General features: G+C 46.4%; 1 protein-coding gene across 1 annotated transcript in view; it reads left to right on the top strand.

Annotated features, from left to right (window-relative positions):
* Positions 1–7,537: 7,537 nt before the first annotated feature.
* Positions 7,538–21,649, top strand: part of LOC146869790 (acidic mammalian chitinase-like) — a 44,726-nt gene continuing 30,614 nt past the window's right edge. Inside the window, exons 1-5 of the mRNA XM_085615342.1 lie at positions 7,538–7,664; positions 14,191–14,220; positions 19,149–19,350; positions 20,308–20,364; positions 21,055–21,220. Coding sequence (XP_085471468.1) covers positions 7,640–7,664; positions 14,191–14,220; positions 19,149–19,350; positions 20,308–20,364; positions 21,055–21,220 — 480 coding nt within the window. The 5' untranslated portion in view covers positions 7,538–7,639. The remainder of the gene's footprint in view (positions 7,665–14,190; positions 14,221–19,148; positions 19,351–20,307; positions 20,365–21,054; positions 21,221–21,649) is intronic.

The following is a 21,649-nucleotide window of genomic DNA, read 5'->3' as shown; positions in this document are numbered from 1 at the left end:
AGTTCTTTGGAGTGTGTATATTCAGAGAATTCTCAAAGGTAAAGAAAATCTGAATGCCGATGTTGGACGCCATGTTGTGTATCCTAGGAACTAGACCCTGGGTGCAGGAACTTAGTTCAGTGCACCATCACTGAGCAGGGAAGTCCAGGTTACTCAATCAATCACTTAAGGATTTGTAGAGTGTGGCATATCACTCCTGAGGGTTTCAAGGCGCTGGAAAATGTAGGTTGTATTGTTATGCTGTTCATTTGAACAGACAGGTTTTGAGTCCCTTCCTGAACTGATAGAGAGATGAGGTGGCTGTGTGGTGCAGGGGGAGGCTGTTTAAAGCCTTGGCCACCGGGTGTGAAAAAGAGTGTCCTGCGCTGTTGCTACGGCAGATCCGGAAGGTGTTAGCGATGAAGAGGGCAGCAGATCTCAGGTGTCTGGTCAATTGGTGGGAGGTCATGCATTTGTTGATGCATGCTGGTCCTTCATTATGCAGGGCCTTCAGCATCTTGAACGGGCATCTTTTCTGAATCGGGAGCCAGTGAAGTTTCTTGAGGTGTGGCGTAATGTGGATCAGTTTGGGCAGGTCAAAGATGAGTCTTGCCGCTGCGTTCTATATTGTCTGCAGTCTTTTCAAGAGGCGTACAGTGATTCCTACGTAGAGTGTGTTCCCGTAGTCCAGTCTGCTTGTACGAGGGCTTGTGACGGTCCTTCTAATGTTGACTGGGTGCCATCTGAAAATCTTGCAGATGCATACGTAGGCTGTAGAAGCAGGCGGATGATACTGTGTTGACTAGATTCTTCATAGAGAGTTTGCTGTCCAGTATGATGCCGAGGTTGTGAGCGTGGTCTGCCAGAGTGGGGGGTGGGCCTAGCCCGGCGGGCCACCAAGCGGTGTTCCATGGTGAGGTGTTGTTCCTGAAGATGAGTACTTCCATCTTGTCCATGTTGAGCTTGAGACAGTTTTTATTTTTTTATTTCTTTATTACAGAGTTTTATATAGCGCGAACTTGACCCGAATCAGGTATCAGAGCGCTTTACATAGCACCAGTTGCATTACATGAGGACACATTAATTTTTGTTAGGCACGGGGAGATTAAGTGATTTGCCCAGAATCACAGGATGTTCAGCGTCATTGCCGAGACTCGAACCCGGTTCCCCAGATTCGAGGTCGACCTGCCTAGCTGTTAGGCCAACTCCTCTCCCCTCTCCGCCATCCATTCTGCGACATTCATCATGCATCTGTGGAAGCTGGCTCTAGTGTTGGAGAGTCTTCTAACAGTGAGAGGATGTGCTGAGTTTCATCAGCGTAGGAGATGATTTTGAGTCTATGCAATCTGACGCTGTTGGCCAGGGGGGTCAAGTACATATTGATGAGGGTACGGCTCAAGGAAGATCCATGGTGGGATCCACAGATGAAGTTCTTGGGTTCTGAGGTGTACGTTGGACACCAGTTTTCTGGGTTCTTACGGTTAGGTATGAGGCAATCCATTTGAGGGTGTTTCCCTGGATTCCGATGTGGTGGAGAATATTGATCAGGAGGTTGTGGGAGCTTGTGTCGAATGCGGCTGACAGGTCCAGGAGGATGAGGGCTGCCATTTCTCCATGGTCCAGGAGGGCCCTGATGGTATCGGTGGCTATGATCAGGGCTGTTTTGATTCTGTGGTTGGTATGGAAGCTTGTTTGAGAGGGGTCCAGGAGGTTGTTGTGTTCCAGGTGTGCAGTGAGTTGCTGGTTGTTTGTCTTTTCAAGAATCTTTGCTGGGAAGGGGAGCATGAAGATAGGCCTGTAGTTCTTTGGTCCTGCTGGGTCAGGGGAAGGTTTCTTCAGGAGGGGCCTCACTTTGGCGTGTTGCCAGTCAACAGGGAAGGAGACTAAAGCTATGGAAATGTTCAGGACTTCAATGAGTTCAACACAAATAGTCTTCCTTCCAAGGTTGAAGACGTGGTGAGGGGTGTGCAGTCAATATATATCGATTTTTTTTATATCGACCTACAGTAATATTGAGTTTTTAATATCGTAGGGACAGAATATCGAAGTCAAGAATATCGTTAACCAGAATTTCGACCTTAAGGTAAGTAATATAGTTTTTTTTAATATGTTGAAGTAAGTAATATCAAAGTAAATCAAATCATTAGCAAAAATATCGTTGTCAATAATATCGATATTTTTTTACTGTTATGTATTTTAGATTATATTTTATATGTATGTTTAACTTTTTTTTAATGTTTTTTCATTATTTGTTAAATATATGTATTAAATGTTTAGAAAATAGTAATTTTTTTAAGTACATTTTGCGTTTTAGTATAGGAGCAGATTGTGGGTTTATAGGGGAATAGGGTGGGAAGCAATTTAATTATAAGTAATTAATTAATATGTTTTTATTTATTGTTTTTGATTATTAATTTTGTGTTGAATAATTATTAATTGGTAATTACTTTTTATTAATAGGTTAATTTATAATTGATAATTATATTAATTATAATTCTTGTATTATTTATTTCGATTTATTGTTATTATTAATTTATTGTTAATTAATTATTAATTGGTAATTACATTTTATTAATTGATTAATTGCTAATTAAATTAATTATGTATTTTCGTATGTGTAGCAGGTTGTGGTTTTATAGGGGAATAGGGTGGGAAGTAATTTAATTATGATTAATTAATATGTTTTTATTTATTGTTAATGATTATTAATTTATTGGTAATGAATTATTAATTGGTAATTAATTTGTATTAAATGGTTAATTTATAATTATATTAATTATAATAATTATTATTATTTTTTATGTATTGTTATTGTTAATTTATTGTTAATTGTTATTTCATTAAATTATTTTTTTAATTGATTAATTGAGAATTAAATGTATTGTGTTGTTTTTTATGTGTAGCGCGTTGTATGTTTATGGGGAATAGGGTGGGAAGTGATTTAATGTTATTTAAGTAAATAATAATTTCATTTTAATGGTATTTGCCTAACTAAACAGCAGCAGTGAAATACAATTACATAAACAGTGCAATGTGGCTAAACTAGTACAGGAAAGCAAAACGGCTAATACTGGTTCTGAAAATACCCCAACAAGGTGGGAGTGGGGACAAGCGTGGGGGTGGGGGTCAGCAGCACACAAGCCGTGGCAAGGGGGACATGGTTGTATGACGGGGAGCTGGTGCGGGTTACTTTAGCCCCACGCTACCCACTGAGTATACCTGCTGAATGGATGATCATGCTTTCTGGGTTACTAACAGTCCTGTTAAAGCGTTCAGGGACGCAGTGGTAATTCAAACCCAATTAGCTCTTTAGCATAGCACACACAAGCATTGCACTACGAAAAGATGCTATATACATTTTTTTGGGTTTTTCGGGATAACATTTTATTGATTTTGTCAGTTGCACATACAGGGTTATATTCGCAGCAGCAGCAACATAAAGCACTTTGCTGAATAACGTATAACAAATTACATTCCTTGGTTCAACACTCCCTTAAGTTCTTTCCGTCGCATTGCCAGATCCGCCAGTGGGGATGTACATAGGGACCCTCTGTACCTATTCCACGCTTTCCATTTCTTTTCCCACTTTCTAGGGCATCCCCGAATTATGAAGACTTCCTTTTCAGCTACCATACATCTGTCTAATTCCTGTACCCATGTCCGTATGGATGGCACCCCTGTAGCCCCCCCAGTGGCGCGCTATTTCCCGCTTGACCAGGGTGAAGCCCAGCGTCACCATCTGCTGCTCTATTTCCGTGAGGTCTGTATCCTCCCATATGTTCAGTAGGCCCACCTGAGGCGTGAGGGTCAGAGTTTTCCACAGCGCGGTTTGGAGCTTAGTTGTAGCCCCCTCCCATATCGATCGAATCGCGGGACATTCCCATATTGTGTGATAGAAAGTGGCCTCCTGGTGACACCCTCGAATACATAGTGAGTCCTCCCTAGCCACCATACGCGCAAGAACCACCCCCGTGATATAGGCCCTATGCAGGACTTTTAGTTGGATCAGTCGGTATCGGAGGGTGATCGCTGCCCCCCTGGGAGACATCAAAGCCTCCCTCCAGTCTTCTTCCTCAATGGGTCCTATGTCGTGTTGCCACTTCTCCCGAAGCGCCTCAAATGTATCGGGGAGGTTGTTACATAGCTTTTTGTACGTCAGGGATATGGCCTTCGAGTGCAGTTGCCCATCTAATAGTCTGTCCTCTAGAGGTGATGAGTCAGGGATATCTTGCGGGTTCGTGAATGCTGTCTGGAGGGCATGCCGAACCTGAAGGTAGCGAAATAGTTCACCTTGCGCCATGTGGTAGGTTGCCTTCAGTTCCTCAAAGCTAAGGACGGCTCCTTTCTTTATCAAGTCTCCAATCTTTGAGATGCCGATTAGGTCCCATTTGTCGAACCCTGGTTGAAAACACAGTAAACCAAGTCTTTGGGCCTGCCACAGCGGTGTCGCCTTTGTAAGGACGTTTGCCCACCCTAGTCGAGAATTCGCTCGGCGCCAGATGTCAATTGTATGGGACATGGGGCCTATATATGCATGTTTTTTCCCCTTGGAGTAAAGCGCTCCCAGATATCCCGCACGGCCTGTCTGATATTTATCGAGCCCGAATGCTGGGTCGTCAGGGGGGCGATACAGCCAGTGATTTATCACCACCAACTGTGAGGCCCAATAGTATAGTTTCAGGTCTGGCAGGGCTATGCCGCCGTCGTACCTCCCTTTGGTGAGTTTTTTCAGCGATATCCGGGGGGCGTCTCCGTTCCATAGTAGCGAACGAACCTCGCCCTCTACCGCTGTAAAGTAGGTATCCGGAACCTTATTTGGGCAGTTTTGGAGGATGTATAGGAATCGCGGGAGTGCAAGCATCTTAAAAAGGGCGGCTCGACCCGCCAAGGAGAGTGGCAGTGTCCGCCAGTGTTCAACATCAGATCGCAGTCGGGTCAGCGGGGGGGCCAGGTTGCGGCTGTAGAACAGGGCCGGATCTGCAGTAACATACACTCCCAAGTAGCGAAACCCCTCCTCAGCCACCTCTAATCTGCAGCCGGTGGGGAGGGGGGGGCACCTGCCCATGGAGCATATACAGTTTAGATTTGGTCCAGTTAATCGCGTATCCAGAGTATTTACCAAAGTTAGTGAATATATCTAGAACTGCCCTGATGGACCGGTATGGGGAGGCAAGAGCTATATACATGTAAAAGTGTTTTATTTCAACAGTCTCATTCTGTTGCTTGGTGCATGAGTCATAGCCACACACAATGTAATTAAAACAGCACTTGTGCATGCTGCTACCAGCAAGAATTAAATGAATAGTTGTAACATAATTAGAATGTTCATTGCAGCTTCACCCTAAAAACTACTTCAATGCAAAACACTTCCAGACTTGAGTTGCATTAGTTGATGAGTCATTGTTTAGATGAAATGACACTTTCACAAGTTCTGCAAAAGATAATGAAACACAAAGGGGCCGATTCTGATCCGGGTCGGAAAGCACTCCGACCGAGCCGGATCCGGAGTGTTTTCCAACCGAGCCGGAGTCCTGCAGTCCGACCGAGCGAATACGATGCGACAGTATGCTGTCGGACTCGGTTCGGTCGGACTCCCATAGAAGTCAATGGGAGCCGGTTGTACGACGCGTACATGGGCTCCCATTGACTGAATGGGTACGTCTCGCACAAGGGCGCCCCCTACAGTGAGTACGCGTCGGTGCCATCCGCAACGTACATGCCCATGTTGGGGAGACCCATGGGTCTCCCCTTGTGTCCCAATTGTAGGGCTGGGGGTGACAGGGGGCCCGACGCGGACCCCCAGAGGCAACCACCCGGACGATTTGCGAGCCGGATACTCCGGCTCGCAAAGGCTGTCCAACGCGTGCATCATACTGGCTCGGTCGTGAATCGCATCCATTGCACGCCACGGTTAACTTTCGACCGAGACGTACGGAGCGGTTCGGACCCGGAAATGAGTCGGTCGGTGAATTTCATGTAGCTCGCATCGTACTTGCTCGCTCGTACACCTGTACGAGTCGGGCGGAAAACACACGTACGGCGTGCAGTTTTTCCGGCCGGATCACATTCGGTGCCCTTCCGACCCGGATCGGAATCGGCCCCAGAATGTGAACCAAATGCAGACAGGCTAACTTAAAAAGCTCATTATGGAGTCTGGCTTTAGGATTTGACAAAATTATTTTCCTCAAATACACCAGACGGTTGACTCATTAAGACACTCACACTTTGATGGTATCCTGTCCTGTACTCTGTCTCCTACATGGAGATTAGATCTGCTGTAATCAAAGAACTCTCACATATATCATTCACTCATGCACAGATCCCAACACTGTTCACACTTCCTGCATGCATGGTCCTAACACTATCTACTCTACAAACTGAGTCATGAACCCAACACTATCCACTCACCACACAGATGTATGGCTTTTACACTGTGTACTCAGTATATGCAAGCACTGGCATTTCGAAACTTGAGAGGGCCTCCCTGCAAGGTATGTAGAGGGGCCCCCTCGAGACTCAGTCAGGAGCTCTCCGGCCAGAGTACCTTGCTGAGGGGGCCCCCTAGTACTTGGGGGCCCCCGCCCCATGGGGGCTGCAGGGTCCTGTGGTACAACACTGTAGGCAAGTACATCTCCCACATTATTCAGTCTACATATCGATGTACGATTCCACCCCCATCCACTCTGCACACAGATTTACGGGTCTAACACTATCCACTCTGCACAGAGGTACGAACCCGCACCACATACTCTGCACATAGCTGTACAATCCTGCCACTATCCACCCTTCACATAGGTGTACGGCTCTGACACTATACATTCTGTACACAGTTACTATCCAGACACCACATACACTGCGCATAGACATACAATACTGCAACTATCCATTCTACACAGATATACACCTCTCACACTATCCATTCTGTTTACAGAGGTACAATCCGTAAACTGCGCTCTCCCCTGTACAATGCTGCAACTTTCCACTGCACACTTGATGTACAGTTCTGACATTATCCACCCTCCAGACATCATAACACTAATACCTTCATCATTCTCTTCTACTCACTGTCCAGCCTGAATTTATATGAGGTTTGGGATATAAGACATGGTCGACCCCCTGCAAGTCCCTTTCCCCCTCTGATCACATCTTTTATCAGCCAATGAAGCTGGGAGGTGAGAGGAAAGCAATCGTTGGCGCCTCTCGTCCCCAGCCTGCCCTGCAGCTCCCCTGCAGCATGCATGCTGCCTTCAAAACGTGCGATGTGCGTTGCAGCTGCGCCATCAGAGAAGCTGACGCTGTGGCAACCCTAATGTCGGGGTCAGTGGCCACGTATGCGTCAAGCCCTGCATGATCGCCCACCTGCGCCCATTCGGTGGCCTCGAGAGCGCTCTCGGAGGCTTGTTTTTGAGTTGTATGACGCTACAACTGCGCAGCTTTGGTTGACCTTGGCAGATGGCGCCATTGGAGGCGTGGTATTGGAGGTGTGGCATTGGGGGCGTGGCATTGGGGGGCCTGTTTGCTCAGAGCACGAGGTGGTGTTGTTGGTCGTCAGGGTCTGCCTCCGTGCACAGGTGTGTGGTTCCCACCTGATTACGTCTGTGTGCTGTGGTATAAAAGAGCTGGCAGCCGAGGGGCCCAGTGCGGAACCAGAAGAAGAACGATGGGCAAGATGCTGCTGTGGGCTGGTGAGTGCACTGTCCGTCCAAGTACCGCACGAGACAGCAGGTGTGACCCCAAATGTGATTCAGCACAGTCAGCCCATAGAGACACCCAGCGACTGTGGAGACATGGGCAGCAGTGTGGGGGAAGGGCCGACAGGCAGCTGTTGATCTGAGTGTTTATTGTCCCAATGACTAACACAAATATATATATATATATATTAATATATATGTCCGGGTATCGGAGTGCTGTACATATAGCAGTCCAGTCATCAGTGCATGGAAAAGGAAAGAGCAAATAAAAGTCAAGTAGGGAAAAGCCAGGAGCAAAGCAAATACCGTGTATACATAGTTAGAGGACGAGAGCTGTTCGAGATACACATGGCCACCTGCTCTCACTGAGCCCACATCTTCTCACTTGTGAGCGATAAATGGAGACGCTTGACGCCAGGGCACTGGTTCACAGAACTCCACCAGAGACCACATTTACCAGTAGCTTCAGTGTCCAGATGTTTTACAATAAGAGACTTCCACTGAATCTATTGTATTGCATGAGAGCTGCTGGTGGTTAAGGCGCTAAATTAAGGAACACATTCACATGCTCAGCTTTTGAAAGAACATATACCTGCAATATTCATTCGACAGTTTCCAGTAGCGCTGATGTGCCAAAAAGGCAACAGTGAACTTTAGACAGAAGGAGAGCGCGTCACAATGGAGCGATAAACACCACCAAGCAGTGTATAACATACGCAGCATGACATCAAACACAGGGGAGCAGGAAAAGAGTCGTTTCCAAAGTGCTCCTGAAAGAAAGAGGACTGGGAAGGGACGTCATCTTCTCCCAAGAGTTTGTTGCTGCATAGTAATATGCTGATATTTCCAGTTTAAGGCCAATCCACTGCTAGAGAAAATAAACCTGTTCTCCCCCATTGCTTTTCTGTTCAATCTTTTGTATCCTCAAGTGAGTGGAGGGAATTCCTCATTCAACTGTGCAGTTCCGGCCCCTTGGAATGGTGGACTTCATGCTGTTGACCACATCACACACATCCTTACAGGTCTATACTGGCTTCCCTTGCTAGCCTTCTGCTGTTGACCACATCACACACATCCTTACAGGTCTATACTGGCTTCCCTTGCTAGCCTTCTGCTGTTGACCACATCACACTCATCCTTACAGGTCTATACTGGCTTCCCTTGCTAGCCTTCTGCTGTTGACCACATCACACACATCCTTACAGGTCTATACTGGCTTCCCTTGCTAGCCTTCTGCTGTTGACCACATCACACTCATCCTTACAGGTCTATACTGGCTTCCCTTGCTAGCCTTCTGCAAGAGTAAAATCTACTGCATGAGTTACATACCATTGACCCTGGCTAATAACCTTCCAATCACACATGGTCCAAGATCATTTGGTGGCCTCAACATCGCCTGAGTCGAAAAAAGAGAGATCAGATCACCCACCACGAATAGACTGGAGTTGCAGAAAGTTGCTGTGGACTATGGCCCCCTGAGGCAACCACAACTCTCCCACGGTAGCGCCCACATGTGTACCCCCAGTAAATGTTATAGGACCACCATTAGTTCCAGAATGCAGAAGGAGACTCTCTCCTGACCCTATTACCAAATATTCTATGATTCAAAAGCTGGAGGTAGAATCTTGGGAGACTGAGGCTATCTTTTCTTAACCCTGTGGCCAGTCACATGAGGTTGTACTAGCCTCTGAGAAGCCTGGCCTCCGCAGTCAGAGTTTAGGGAGCCTTCAAGTTAAGGATCATCTCCAACCACCACTGAAGTTGTGTTCCTTTTTTGGAAGTCTGTAACCGGCCAATAATGGTCGCCACTTGTACTCACGGTTGGCGGACCTTGCTCAGCCCTTGTCCAGCAATGCCCAATAACCCGAAGAAACTGAAGGTTCCAAAATAGATGTCTTTCATTGAATGAAAGTTCAAAGCAAAGAGTCTCCCAGCCTCTTTCTAGATATTTGATGAGTTTTTGTACATATGTGGCTTAGATGTGCCAGTCGTCTGGGCAGAGGTAAATGTGAGTAATCTTGGTTCCACATTGAGGCTAAAGAGAAGTACTCTGAACTTGAAATGAATTCCTCCCACCATGAAAGGTAAGTATTTCTAGTGAGGAAACCAGACCAGAATGTGAAAATATGCTTCCTGGATGCCTGTACCAGAAAACAACGTTCACTGCTGTAGATTCTCAAAGATGTAGAAGTCAATCCCCATTTTTCTTCAGAATCAGGAATTCCTTGAACTAGTCCACCAGGGCCTTCTGTGCTACACACAACCTGGAGTAGAAACTCACCCTCCCCTCTGTAGGGCCTCTGAGTGAGAAGGCGCTCGAGCATTTCATGATGGATATTCAGGAGCAGAAGGAGCTGCAGATAAACTCTGACCCCTCACTTTGACGATTCAATGATCCAGAAAAGTGTCAAAGCAAAGAAAAAATATCAGAAACTGTAAAGTGTTGATACATGTTTACAAAACTTAAAGCTGAATTAAGAGATGTAGTCACATCATTTCAGCAGGGAGGAAAAATGAGATGACAGAATGTATGGAGTCACTAAGGGTGGAGTTTGGGAGTAGTGAAACCACCACTTCCAGTCTACTTTCTAAGCTCTTGGACCTCACTTACACCTGGTCTTCTGCACGAGCCTAGGAGAGGACTGCCAAGCGTAAAGGGGCGAGGACTTAAGGACGCAATAAAGTACACACTGTACGCACCACACAGAATACTTCCCATACTGCTACTACACACTCCAATTAAACACATAGGGTGCCCGCATATATTGCAGAGGCCCCGCTGTCGTGGCTGGACATCCATACTGTAGTTATCATTGCGGGGTTCCTGCCATGAGTGCAGCCCCCCCACGATGACTATGGGGACTCTGCCATGAGTGCACCCCACCCCAAGACTGCAGAGCCTCTGCCATGAGTGCATCCCCCATGACTGCGGTGCCTCTGCCATGAGTGCGCCCCACCCCAACACTGAAGTGCCGCTGCCACGAGTGTGCCCCCCACAACTGCGGGCCTCTGCCATGAGTGCAGCCCCCCATCCCAAGACTGTAGGGCCTCTGCCATGACTGCGCCCCCCACAACTGCGGGGCCTCCGCCATGAGTGCACCCCCTCCACAACTGCTGCACCTCCACCATGAGTGCGCCCCTCCTCAACTGCGCGGCCTCCGTCATTCCTCAAATCGCCAGAGGATCCGGGTATTGCATGCCATGTGGCTGAGGACTCCTGGATCACACATTTTTCCTCTAACCTCCAGGAAATTAGATTGGCCCTCTCATAGTCCTCTACCAACAGAGCCCCTGTTCCAGACGGCACCCCTGTAGATTTTTTCTAGGAGCACCCTGACCTGTGGGGGCCGGTGCTCACTAATGTTTTCAATGTAATCGCCAAAGTGGGTCCACCCGAATCGTGGAGGACGTCTATTCTTGTGCTAATTAATAAAAAAGGAGACAAAGCCCAGCAAAAAAACTTTCGGCCAATATCCCTGCTAGATAGCACTGCCAAATTGATGGGTCATGTTCTACTCAACAGACTTGAGGAATGGGCCACTGACAAACACATAATGAGCCCGGTACAATACGGGTTCAAAAAGGGGAGTGGCACTCTAGATCAAAGCCTCTATCTGACCCTACAAATGGCCAAGTATACCAAGGTAAAGCAGGAGAAACTGTACCTGAGTTTCATGGACCTTTCAGCAGCATTCGGCTGCAGAGCCCACCACCACCTTTGGGAAATAATGGCAGAAATGGGTATTGACGACGCGTCAACCACCTTTATTAGCTTTACTCTTCTGCATCAGCATCTATGCGCTATGGAAATCAGGGTGAGTGATCCAGGTCGTTCCCAATCCTGAGGGGAGTGCGCCACGGGTGTGTTCTTGCCCCGTTCCTTTTTTCCATCAACACGAATGGGGTAGAAACACCCCTGTTGAGCTCCACCCTAGACGTTCCATTGATTAAGAAAATGCGCACCCCGTTTCTGCTATACGCAGCTGATGCTGTCCTGATTGCCCGAACTGGCCGAGCCCTACAACAACTACTGTGTACATATGTAAATTATATGAACAATTAAGGTTTAAAAACAAATGAGGTGAAGTCCCTTGTTTTAATGACTGGTTGCAGAGAGAGGAGGGCCCCACATTTCTACATAGAAGGTCATGAAGTAGCCCACACAGATACTTTTTCGTATCATGGGATAACCTTTAAGAGAGAACTTTCTTGGTCCAATATGATCAAAACTAGGGGACTAGCACTAGAGAAAAGAATAATAGCACTCAACTCCTTTAGAAAGAAACTGGGTGCGAAGCCCCTTGAGATGATCAAAAAGGTTTACTCTGCCAAGTCAATATCATTGGCAACCTACGGAGCAGGAATCTGTGGATACACCAAACCCGTTCTCTCCAGACTATCGAAAATTCCTTCTGGAAGAGACTTATTGGCTTCCCAGTTAGCTGTTCCAACTTTTTATGTCATGTCAAGCTAGATATACCATATTTAGACTACACAATTAGGTTGGCCCCTACATTGTTGTGGCACTTTATTTGGAGAAGAACTTCAGTAAACCTTACACAGAGACTAATAGAAGACCGTCTCATGGTTATAATACATTAAAACAGTCTCACCTCCCTTGGTTTAGGTCGATTATTTACAACTCCTTTAAACTGTATTTGAGTATCAAATAAAGAAATAAAAGCACTGTTTCGTAACCAAAGGGCTTTGGAGCGTTCTAAACTAAATTCTTCGAAGGCATCTGTAAAATTGTATCTAGAGTACCCTATCGAACAAGACGGCGCCCAGGTATATCTATCCTTGGTAACTAATTTGCGCCATTTTGGTGGAATTCTGTCTTAACCTTATTCCTTCTATGTTCTCCTATCCGGCTGGCATTTATTCCTTAGTTGACCTGCCGCCTTGTACGTGTGATGGCTCTTCTCCCCAATCAAATCGACATATTATCTTCTTTTGTGAATTAAAGCGTCCCAAAAAGATTTAGCTGGCAGCTAATGCGTAAATACCATCTTACTCCAGCTTTGTATTTTTTACAATCACTACCCAATGAACTAGTATGTTATACTGTGACCTCATATCTACTTCTCTCATGGAAGACTAGGCGGCGGGACCCCTCTGTTTCATGAATTAGGAAATATATATTTTAGTCCTGTTTTTAAATCTAATGTCTGTCATCAAATTACAGTTACTATTTACTATTGTGAAAGCTGTATCCTATTTTTTTACTGTATACTGTGCATCTTTGTACTTTTATGATCTTAAAAAATGTTGATGTATCGAATAAAGTGATTTGACGCACTAAGTGCGGAGGCCCTTTGTGAATCGGTCGCTTTATGTCACAATAGAGGCACTTACGCACTACACGAATGCTTCATACCGGAGCTATGAAGAGAAATTAGATGGCTCCTCCATAAAAATGAAGGATTGACTTCAGTTTATTTATTTCAGTTGCATTATAAGTCCGTGTGGAAGGTACATAGGTTACCATGAAATAGAGGAAATAAAAATATGTGTTAGTCTGATGAAATAATAATCCTTGCAATTGGGCAGGTTGTGTTTTTATTTTTAAGAAAAAGACTGACTGGAATGTTCTTCTTGCTAACACTGTCCCTCATGCTCTGAGGGCCACATCCAGGGCGCTCTGGTATTTCGGAGGACACAGCACCACGTTAATTATCATACCGCCAGGGGTGGTATTAACGCAGTGCGGTATTGCCTCCATTTCAAGTTCCACACCTTAAAATGGAGTATTATTTAGTTGTAATGCATGGCTTCCCCTGTCCAGAGCTGCAACGGTCATAATGTGCCATGGAAGTCCCAGTTCCAGTTTGTGCCCAAGCTGAGATGACAACTGGTGCAGTAAAACTGTGCTCTTCATCCCACTCTACAGCACAGCCTAACTGCACCAGCGGTATTCCCAGTTTGGGCACAAACTGGGATTGGGATTACTGGTCCATTTGTAATCCAGTCCGGTCCATTTGTAATCAGTGGCGTAACGAAAGTTGAAGGGGCCCCCCTGCAAAGTACACAGAGGGGCCCGCTCTGGATTTAATCCAGAGCACTCCGGTGTGAGTACAGTGCTGAGGGGGCCCCCTGCAGCTCGTGGTCCCCCCTGCACCGCGGGGGATGCAGGGGCCTGTGTTACACCCCTGTTTGTAATGAGGCTCTGATTCTTTTATGGTTTGGGATCTAAACCCCTGTACTCTGAGGAGTTCACTTAAAGGCCCCAATGCAGAACACAATAAGTGTAGACAGTGGGTGGGTCAGGCAGGGAGGGAAGACACAATTTTGGCACCGCCTTCCGTGCATACCGCAGCGCTGCGCGTGTATCCACTGACCATTTTTGCGCTGGTTCCCACAACCCATGTGGGCATGGTGATGGGAAGCTTGCTGATGTCAGCGGACTCTATGGTTCACCCATGCCCAGGTGAACTCTGGGAGAAATATTGATATTTTCATATTAACTGACCTGGAAGATATCCTCGGACGAATGCTTAATGCTTTCTCTCCTTTTGAATAGGTTTGGCGCTGCTGCTGCAACTGCAGACAGGTGAGAACCGTTTAATAAACATATATATATATATATATACACATATATATATACACACACATACGAATATATATATATATAAATACACATGCACGTCGGTCAAAGTGGGAGGGATCTGCGGGGGGTGGTGTGCCCATACTTTTTTATTTTATCCACAACCGTTCCCCTACTTCTTGTGAAAAGAGAACCGTCCGCGGACGGGTAATGACGACAACTGAGATGCCGCAGCTGGAATGGACAGGAGGGAGTCTCCTGTGCTGTGACGCAGAGGGAGAGACAGGCAGCTAAACGATGAACAAGCCTCCTGCCAGGGTGTCTGCTGCCTGAAAGAAATGCAAATATGTGCGATTGGTTAATCTGCAAATGTAAAGGCTGCATGGAAGTCAGTATTGGCTTTAATTGATAAAGTCAGTTGAAGCTAAGTGAGGACAAACATATGATTCCCTTTGAGAGATATGGTAAGGGTGCTAACAGCTGAGCTATGGAGTGTGTGCTTTTTACGATACCATAAACATGTTTGAGCTATCTACAGTACGATTGCATATTACTAAAATCTATAGCTTGCAAGCAATTTTTTATTTTTTTTACCTTCAACCGAAATCTTTTTGCGCATGTTGTGGCATCCTACCGTATACAGTAATGAAGGGTTACAATAATGACTTCTTCACGGTGCTTTCTGTTACTGACTGGGACCTCGTAGAACTAAAATGACACACGTTACCCTTCCTCACTGCACCACACAGCAAAAAACACCTCTCTGTCTCTCTGTTTCTACAAACTGGCATCAACAGTGATCACATTACCCAGTAGAAATGTCATAACGTAAAACTGTATTCCCCACTGATTTGGTTGACTTGCATTTATTTTTTGTTTAAGGTGTGTGTTATTTTCTATGCAGTCATCTGAAGGCCAGAGGTCAACAAAATTACTTTTTTCAATTCACTTCAGCCGCTGTGCATAAATAAATACATAAATACATGTATTTATACACAGCAGTTGAAGTGAACTGAAAAATATATATAGATGCATATGCAAAAAAGAAGCAGATAATTCTGGGTAGTTCCAAAGTTTAGTTGAAGAACAGTTCTTGTTTAGAGCACCCACCCTACAACACCAGCAACACTCTGAATCTGCTCACCTCAAATGTCTGTTTTTCTAGCAAAGTCTTTTAGGCAAATACTTTGTCTCTTTCTAACTCGACCTGGATGGTACTGTGCTAATCCTATGCCTAAAAATAGTGTGAGAAAAACAGACATTTGAGGTGAGCAGATTCAGAGAGTCACTGGTGTTGTAGGGTGCTGTTAGAAATGGGGGTCTCTAGTTGGCAAGGGCTTGCACCTTTTTCTAAATAGGGACCCTTCTTCCTAGTCAGGATAAGGGAATTACACTCACAAAATAACACCTGCTCACCCTCTTTGTAACTTGGCACGAGCAGTCAGGCTTATCTTAGAGGCAGTGTGTAAAGCATTTGCTCAAGTCATAACTAACAGTAGTACAGTGTAAGCACTACAAAACGAAACCACACCAGTTTAGAAAAATATCCAATATTTTTATATATTTAAGACAAGACCAAAAATGATAAAAAAAAATCCCCAATACAGTACTTTAAAATCTACAGTTATCAAAATACACTTTAAAAACAGTTCCTTAATGTCGATAGCTCCGTCCGGGGCTATCACGGCGTCGTGATCAAACAAATCCAAACAGTTCTGGCTGACTGCGGCGTCGCGGGCCAGCTACAGTGTCGGGGAGACCCGCAAACAGTACCTTTTAGAAATGCAGGGCGTCGATGACCTCTTGTTGAGCTTCTGAAAATACGGTTTACACAGGCGTCGGTTTCGGAGGTCGGTTCCGGAGTCGTCGGGGCCCTTGAAGTCACACACGTTGCAGGTCGATCTCCTCTCTGTTGGAGTCAGGAGCGCTGGTGTCGGCAGGCGTCGGGTGCAGCGGTGTGGCGTGCGGTGTGAGCAGCAGCTCAGTGGCGGCGTCGGTGAGACCAGGGTCGCGGTGTGAGATGAAGACGGTGCTCGTCACGGTGCTGGCAGGTCACGGTGCAAGCAGCGGCGTCATCGTTGCTGAAGCGCTGTCTTCGGCTGACAAACTGGAGTCGATGGCACTGGCGTCATTTTCCAAGACTGCGGTGGGGGATGAGGGCGGTGCGTCGTGTAACTTTACGAGCGGTGCCCTCAAACCACGGTGCAAGCAGCGGCATCGATTTTGGCGTGGAGCAGCATCATTGGGGATACCAAGGCATCATCGTGAAGCGAGGCGGTGCAGAGTGAGGTGCCCACAGGTCGCGGTGTGAGCAACGGCTCGGTGGTGGCGTCAGCAGGTAGCATTGGTGAGACCAGGGTCGCTGTGCGGCGTTGTGGCAGTGCCCTCTGCGGTGCCAAGGCATCGTCGTGAAGCAAAGTCGTTGGAGAGTGCGGTGCCCACAGGTCGCGGTGCGAGCAGCGGCTCGGTGGCGGCGTCAGCAGGAATCGTCGGTGAGGCGTTGCGGCGGTGCCCTTTGCGGTGCCTTCGGGACATGGAGTCAGCAGCGGCGTCGTAGACGGCGTCGAGTTGCTTTTCTTCCGTTGCAGCACAAAACACACAGTCCCCAGTGCTGAGGGCAGAAGAGCTTGAAGTCTTTTCTGTTCCAGAGACTTCGTGAACAGGGGGCAGGCTCTACCTCAAGCCCTTGGAGAAACTCACAAAGTAGATTGCAGAAAGTTCAGTCCAGTCCTTTCACTGCCCAAGACAGAAGCAGCCACTGCAGGCCAACACAGCAAAGCACACAGCAAAGCAGTAGTTCCTCCTCACAGCTTCTCCAGCTCTTTTTCTTGGCAGTCTTCTTGATCCAAAATAGTTCTAAAGTTCAGTGGTCTGGGTCCCAATATTTATATCCCCAAATCCTTTGATCTCTTAGGCAAAGAGTGGCTGTGCCCAGCCAGAACCAGTTCTGCCTTCTCTGGTGTGACTTCCTGGCAGGTGGTGGGGACGGCATTGTCAGAGGCAGACCAGGCCCTTTGAGGTGCAAGGAAATCTCCCCCCCCCCCTTCCCCCTTTGCAGCCCAGGTCTATTCAGCCCTTTCCTGACCCTACTTAGACTATGTGGAGCCACTCCTGCTCCCCAGCCTTCTGTCATCCAAAACCCAGACAGGCAATCCACATTCGAGCAGAGGCACACAGGATGACTGAGCAAGAAAATTCCTACTTTCTAAAAGTGGTATTTTCAAACGCAGTATTTAAAAATCACCTTCACTAAAAGATGCATCTTTAGATTCTAAGTGCAGGCATACTAAACTTTATTTTCCTACCTAGTTCCCAGGGCCTGTTATGTTTATAAGATGTTATAAATAAACAAACTTCCCATTCTGTCCTATGGGGAACAGGTAGCCTTGCAATAGTGAAAAACGAAATTGGCTGTAATTCACTATCAGGAGGACATGCCACACACACCAGGGCATGTCCTACCTTTTGCATACACTGCACCCTGCCCACACGGGTACCTTGGGCCTACCTTAGGGGTGGCTGATATGTAAGAAAAGGGAAGGTTTAGGACCTGGCAAGTGGGGACACTTGCCAAGTCACCATGGCAGTTAAAAACTGTGCGCAGACTCTGCAATGGGAGTTCTGAGTTACCGTTTTAGGGCTACTCACTTGGGTGGCACAATCAGTGCTGCAGGCCCACTAGTAGCATTTGATTTACAGGCTCTGGCACACTCAGTGCACTTTACTAACAAGTAAATCAAATACCCAATCATGTTAACACTAATCCATAACACAATTTACCACAGGAGCACTTGCACTTTACCACTGATCATCAGTGAGAAAAGTGCGCAGAAACACTACGCCAGCAAAAACAGAGTCAAAACCGGGAGTGCAAAAAGCAAAAACTCAGGGGAAACACGCCAAAAGATGCCATGTCTAACAGGTGCTCTCTACTGTGGCTGATCTCCACTTAAACTTGGGAACTACCCACAGTTCTCTGCTTCTTATTTGCGTAATTTATGCGGTACTCTTTGCCTGAAAGGGTATTGTTTTGATATTGATCTATCTATCTATCTATCTATCTATCTATCTATCTATCTATCTATCTATCTATCTATCTATCTATCTATCTATCTATCTATCTATCTATCTATCTATCTATCTATCTATCTGTCTGTCTGTCTGTCTGTCTGTCTGTCTGTCTGTCTGTCTGTCTGTCTGTCTGTCTGTCTGTCTGTCTGTCTGTCTGTCTGTCTGTCTGTCTTGCGAATGAAGAAAGTAGCTCAGTTCAGGCATCAGAAGAGGTTGTGCATTCGAGACTCCTAACCATAATTTTTTTTTAAAGTTTTTAAACTAATATTATCAATGATAATTTTTTTTTACAAATGTCTACATTTTGAGTGACCCCCATTAAGCTTGAGTTCCAAGCCAAATGGGCCTAACACTGCCCATGAATGTGGGTGTGCGTGTGTTGGAGAGCTGTGTGACCAGCATGGGGTTATACTGTGCAATGACCCCGCAGCTGATTGGCCAGGATATTCTGTGACTGGCTGATGCCTCAAAAAGGCAGACATGGCCAAGTAATACTGACCCTTCGAGGGCACCAGCCTGTCACAAATCCAGCCTTTTGCTGAATGCAGAGATGAGATCCATGGTTTTGTTAACACTGTGACCTAAGACTGTGCTTCCTCTCCCAATACAGTGCCCAACTCCAAACTTCCAGTGCTCCCAGACTATACTCGCCAGGTGGAAAATGTGAAGATGCACTCAGAGGAGTGTTCTGCTCTGCAGATGCAGTCATTTGTTAGTTTGAAATGACCTGATCCCACCTCTGCCCAACATACCTTTCCAATGCATGGACCCCTCTGAAAGCTCCCAGTGTCCGCGCTGTCTGGTGCCCCTCCAGTCCTTGGCTTTGCATGTAACCGCAGACTCCGCCTTCTCTCCCCCTGTAGTGCCTGCCTACAAACTGGTCTGCTACTTCACCAACTGGTCCCAGTACCGGCCGGTGCCAGCCAAGTACATGCCGGCTGATGTGGACCCCTGCCTCTGCACCCACCTGGTCTACGCCTTCGCCACCATGAGCAACCACAAGATCGCGCCCTACGAGTGGAATGACGACGTCCTTTACAAGCAATTCAACAACCTCAAGTCGCAGTCAGTATATACCGCGGAATAACAACCTTCACTCACTTTAGGGGCTCATAAAGCACCTCTGAGAGTAGCATTACCCCTTTGAGTCCCTCAGACTCATAACATGTCAATAATGGTGGCTGATAGTGGGACGCGAGGGGATGGATGGTGCAGACGAAGATAGGGTGGCTGTTCTAAGAGTGGTGAGATCTCCAAGACAGGAAAGAGGGTTGATGGTTTGGGGCCCAAAGTAGTTGTTTTTATAGAATAATGATTCCCTGGTGTGAGACTCCAGCAAAGCCAAAATGGTTATTGGAGCTAGAGACAGTGAGGGAGAGAAAGACAGAGTGCGTAAGACTCCAAGGCAATGAGAGTGCTCCAATGCTTGAGTCTCAGGCTTAGTTATCAAGACAGTGATGCCTCTGAGGCTCCCTCCAGTGAGAGAGACTGAGCTGAAAAGGGTGCAAGAGAATCAGTGCTCAGTGATCAGGCATATCAGACGTTTCCATGACATCCCTAACCCCTAGGTGATTTAAATATAATCGTGGGAACGACGAAAGCATGACAGCGCCAACACATCTGGTGTCATCCAGTGTTGTCTGCCGTTTCCACCAACAAACAGTGCAGCCTTGCTATAGAAATCCATTTTTAGATATTGTGTGAGCGCGGGCCATGAAAAATGCAGGCCTGGCACATAACGCCCCTCTGGCCCCCATCTTGTAACATTCCATTTCAAGCTATGAAACACTCTCTCTGCCTGAAACACGACCGGTTTGTATAGTTAACATTAATGTATCTAATTACAGTTCTAAAATAAGGCTCCCAAAGGCAGATGCAGGATCACCTTCCATCAAGAGGTGCAGGGACAGAATCTGAAAGAAAATGGGAAAAGATGCACAAGAGGGGTACTCTGAAGGCATCTGACAGCTGTCCATCACTTGTGCTACGGTAAACATAACAATGTTATCTTCTTCTTCGCAGCAACTCTAAGCTCGTCAACCTGCTGGCCATCGGGGGATGGAACTTCGGGACACAGAAGTACGGACACTCCAGAATGATGGTTTTGAAATCTTATTTACAGCTACATGTTTGGTTTTATGCAGTTTAGATGCACGTATTACAAAGATTCAAGCACTATCACTCAGTTGCAGCAGGGGAGCCCTCATAGGCTTGTATTTTCATTATGTAATCTCCTTTTTCTTCAAATTAGAACTCTTCAACAACATGCCCAACAAATTCACCAATTCGGCATAGCTATCACCTTCATGAGTCTGTAACTAAAGTAAAATCAAATGGGTGGAATTAATGCGCTTCGAGAATTTCCACATTTCCCCTTAATCCCAAAAAACAAATCTCCATGAAGAATATTACCACAGTGACACTGAGGGGGCCTTAACTACTAACAGGTGCGAAAGAGACAACCAAAAATAGCAATCAGAAAATAATAGGGTTAAATCTCAATCGTGGAATGAATTGAAAATAGCCCACATAGCTCTTACGTTCATTCTCTCCTGTCAAACATTGATTTTTATTAATAGTTTGACAGGTGCAATTATATTTAAATTGAAGTGGGGGCTTTGGTGGGCAGGTCTAGAAGTGGGCCTTTTGGTTTTAATTTGCACTAGGACAATATCAATTGCATTGTGGAATTTTGTAAACCATACAACAATTTTATGGATAGCTGTGCCAGGAATAAAGGCGGCTGAAAACTACTCTTTCCGTTCCCAGGTTCACTGAAATGGTCAAAAGCCCTCAAAACCGTAAGATCTTCATTGACTCTGTGATCGATTGGCTGCGTCAGTGGGGCTTTGATGGCATCGACCTGGATTTTGAGTACCCAGGGTCCCGAGGAAGCCCCCCGGAGGACAAGCAGCGCTTCACCGTCCTCTGTCAGGTACGTATGAACGCATCGTCTGCCACACTGGCTGTAACTTTGTTATTTTCTTTCGAAACACTTTAATACTTTCTTCTTGATATTTTCCTCAATGGGCACTCCATCTGTGGTAAGAACGCATGCCTCGTTTGCAGCCAGTAAGGAGCCTGAGAGCGTCTTTTTAGTGTTAGTCGCTTCTGGTGGACACAAGTCTCCTTTGTCGAAGACCGCTTACAAGTTGAACGTGATCACGGAAAGAGGAACCTGCCCTAATATGGCACCTTCCTTCCTCCTTCCTGGAGCGGCCTGAGATGCCCTCAGAATGACCTCTCCACAGCCCTGCCCTGTGAGCATGCACGTAGAGGTCGTTGTGAATGACGAGAATGTGTCTTCATGGGGCTCTGGGAGGGAGCTGATGCACTGCATTCAGTGAGAGGGCCTTCAAGCACC

The sequence above is a fragment of the Triturus cristatus genome, chromosome 1_1, assembly GCF_964204655.1.
Source record: "Triturus cristatus chromosome 1_1, aTriCri1.1, whole genome shotgun sequence".
NCBI classification, from domain to species: domain Eukaryota; kingdom Metazoa; phylum Chordata; class Amphibia; order Caudata; family Salamandridae; genus Triturus; species Triturus cristatus.
This window is presented reverse-complemented; position numbering and strand designations above follow the sequence as displayed.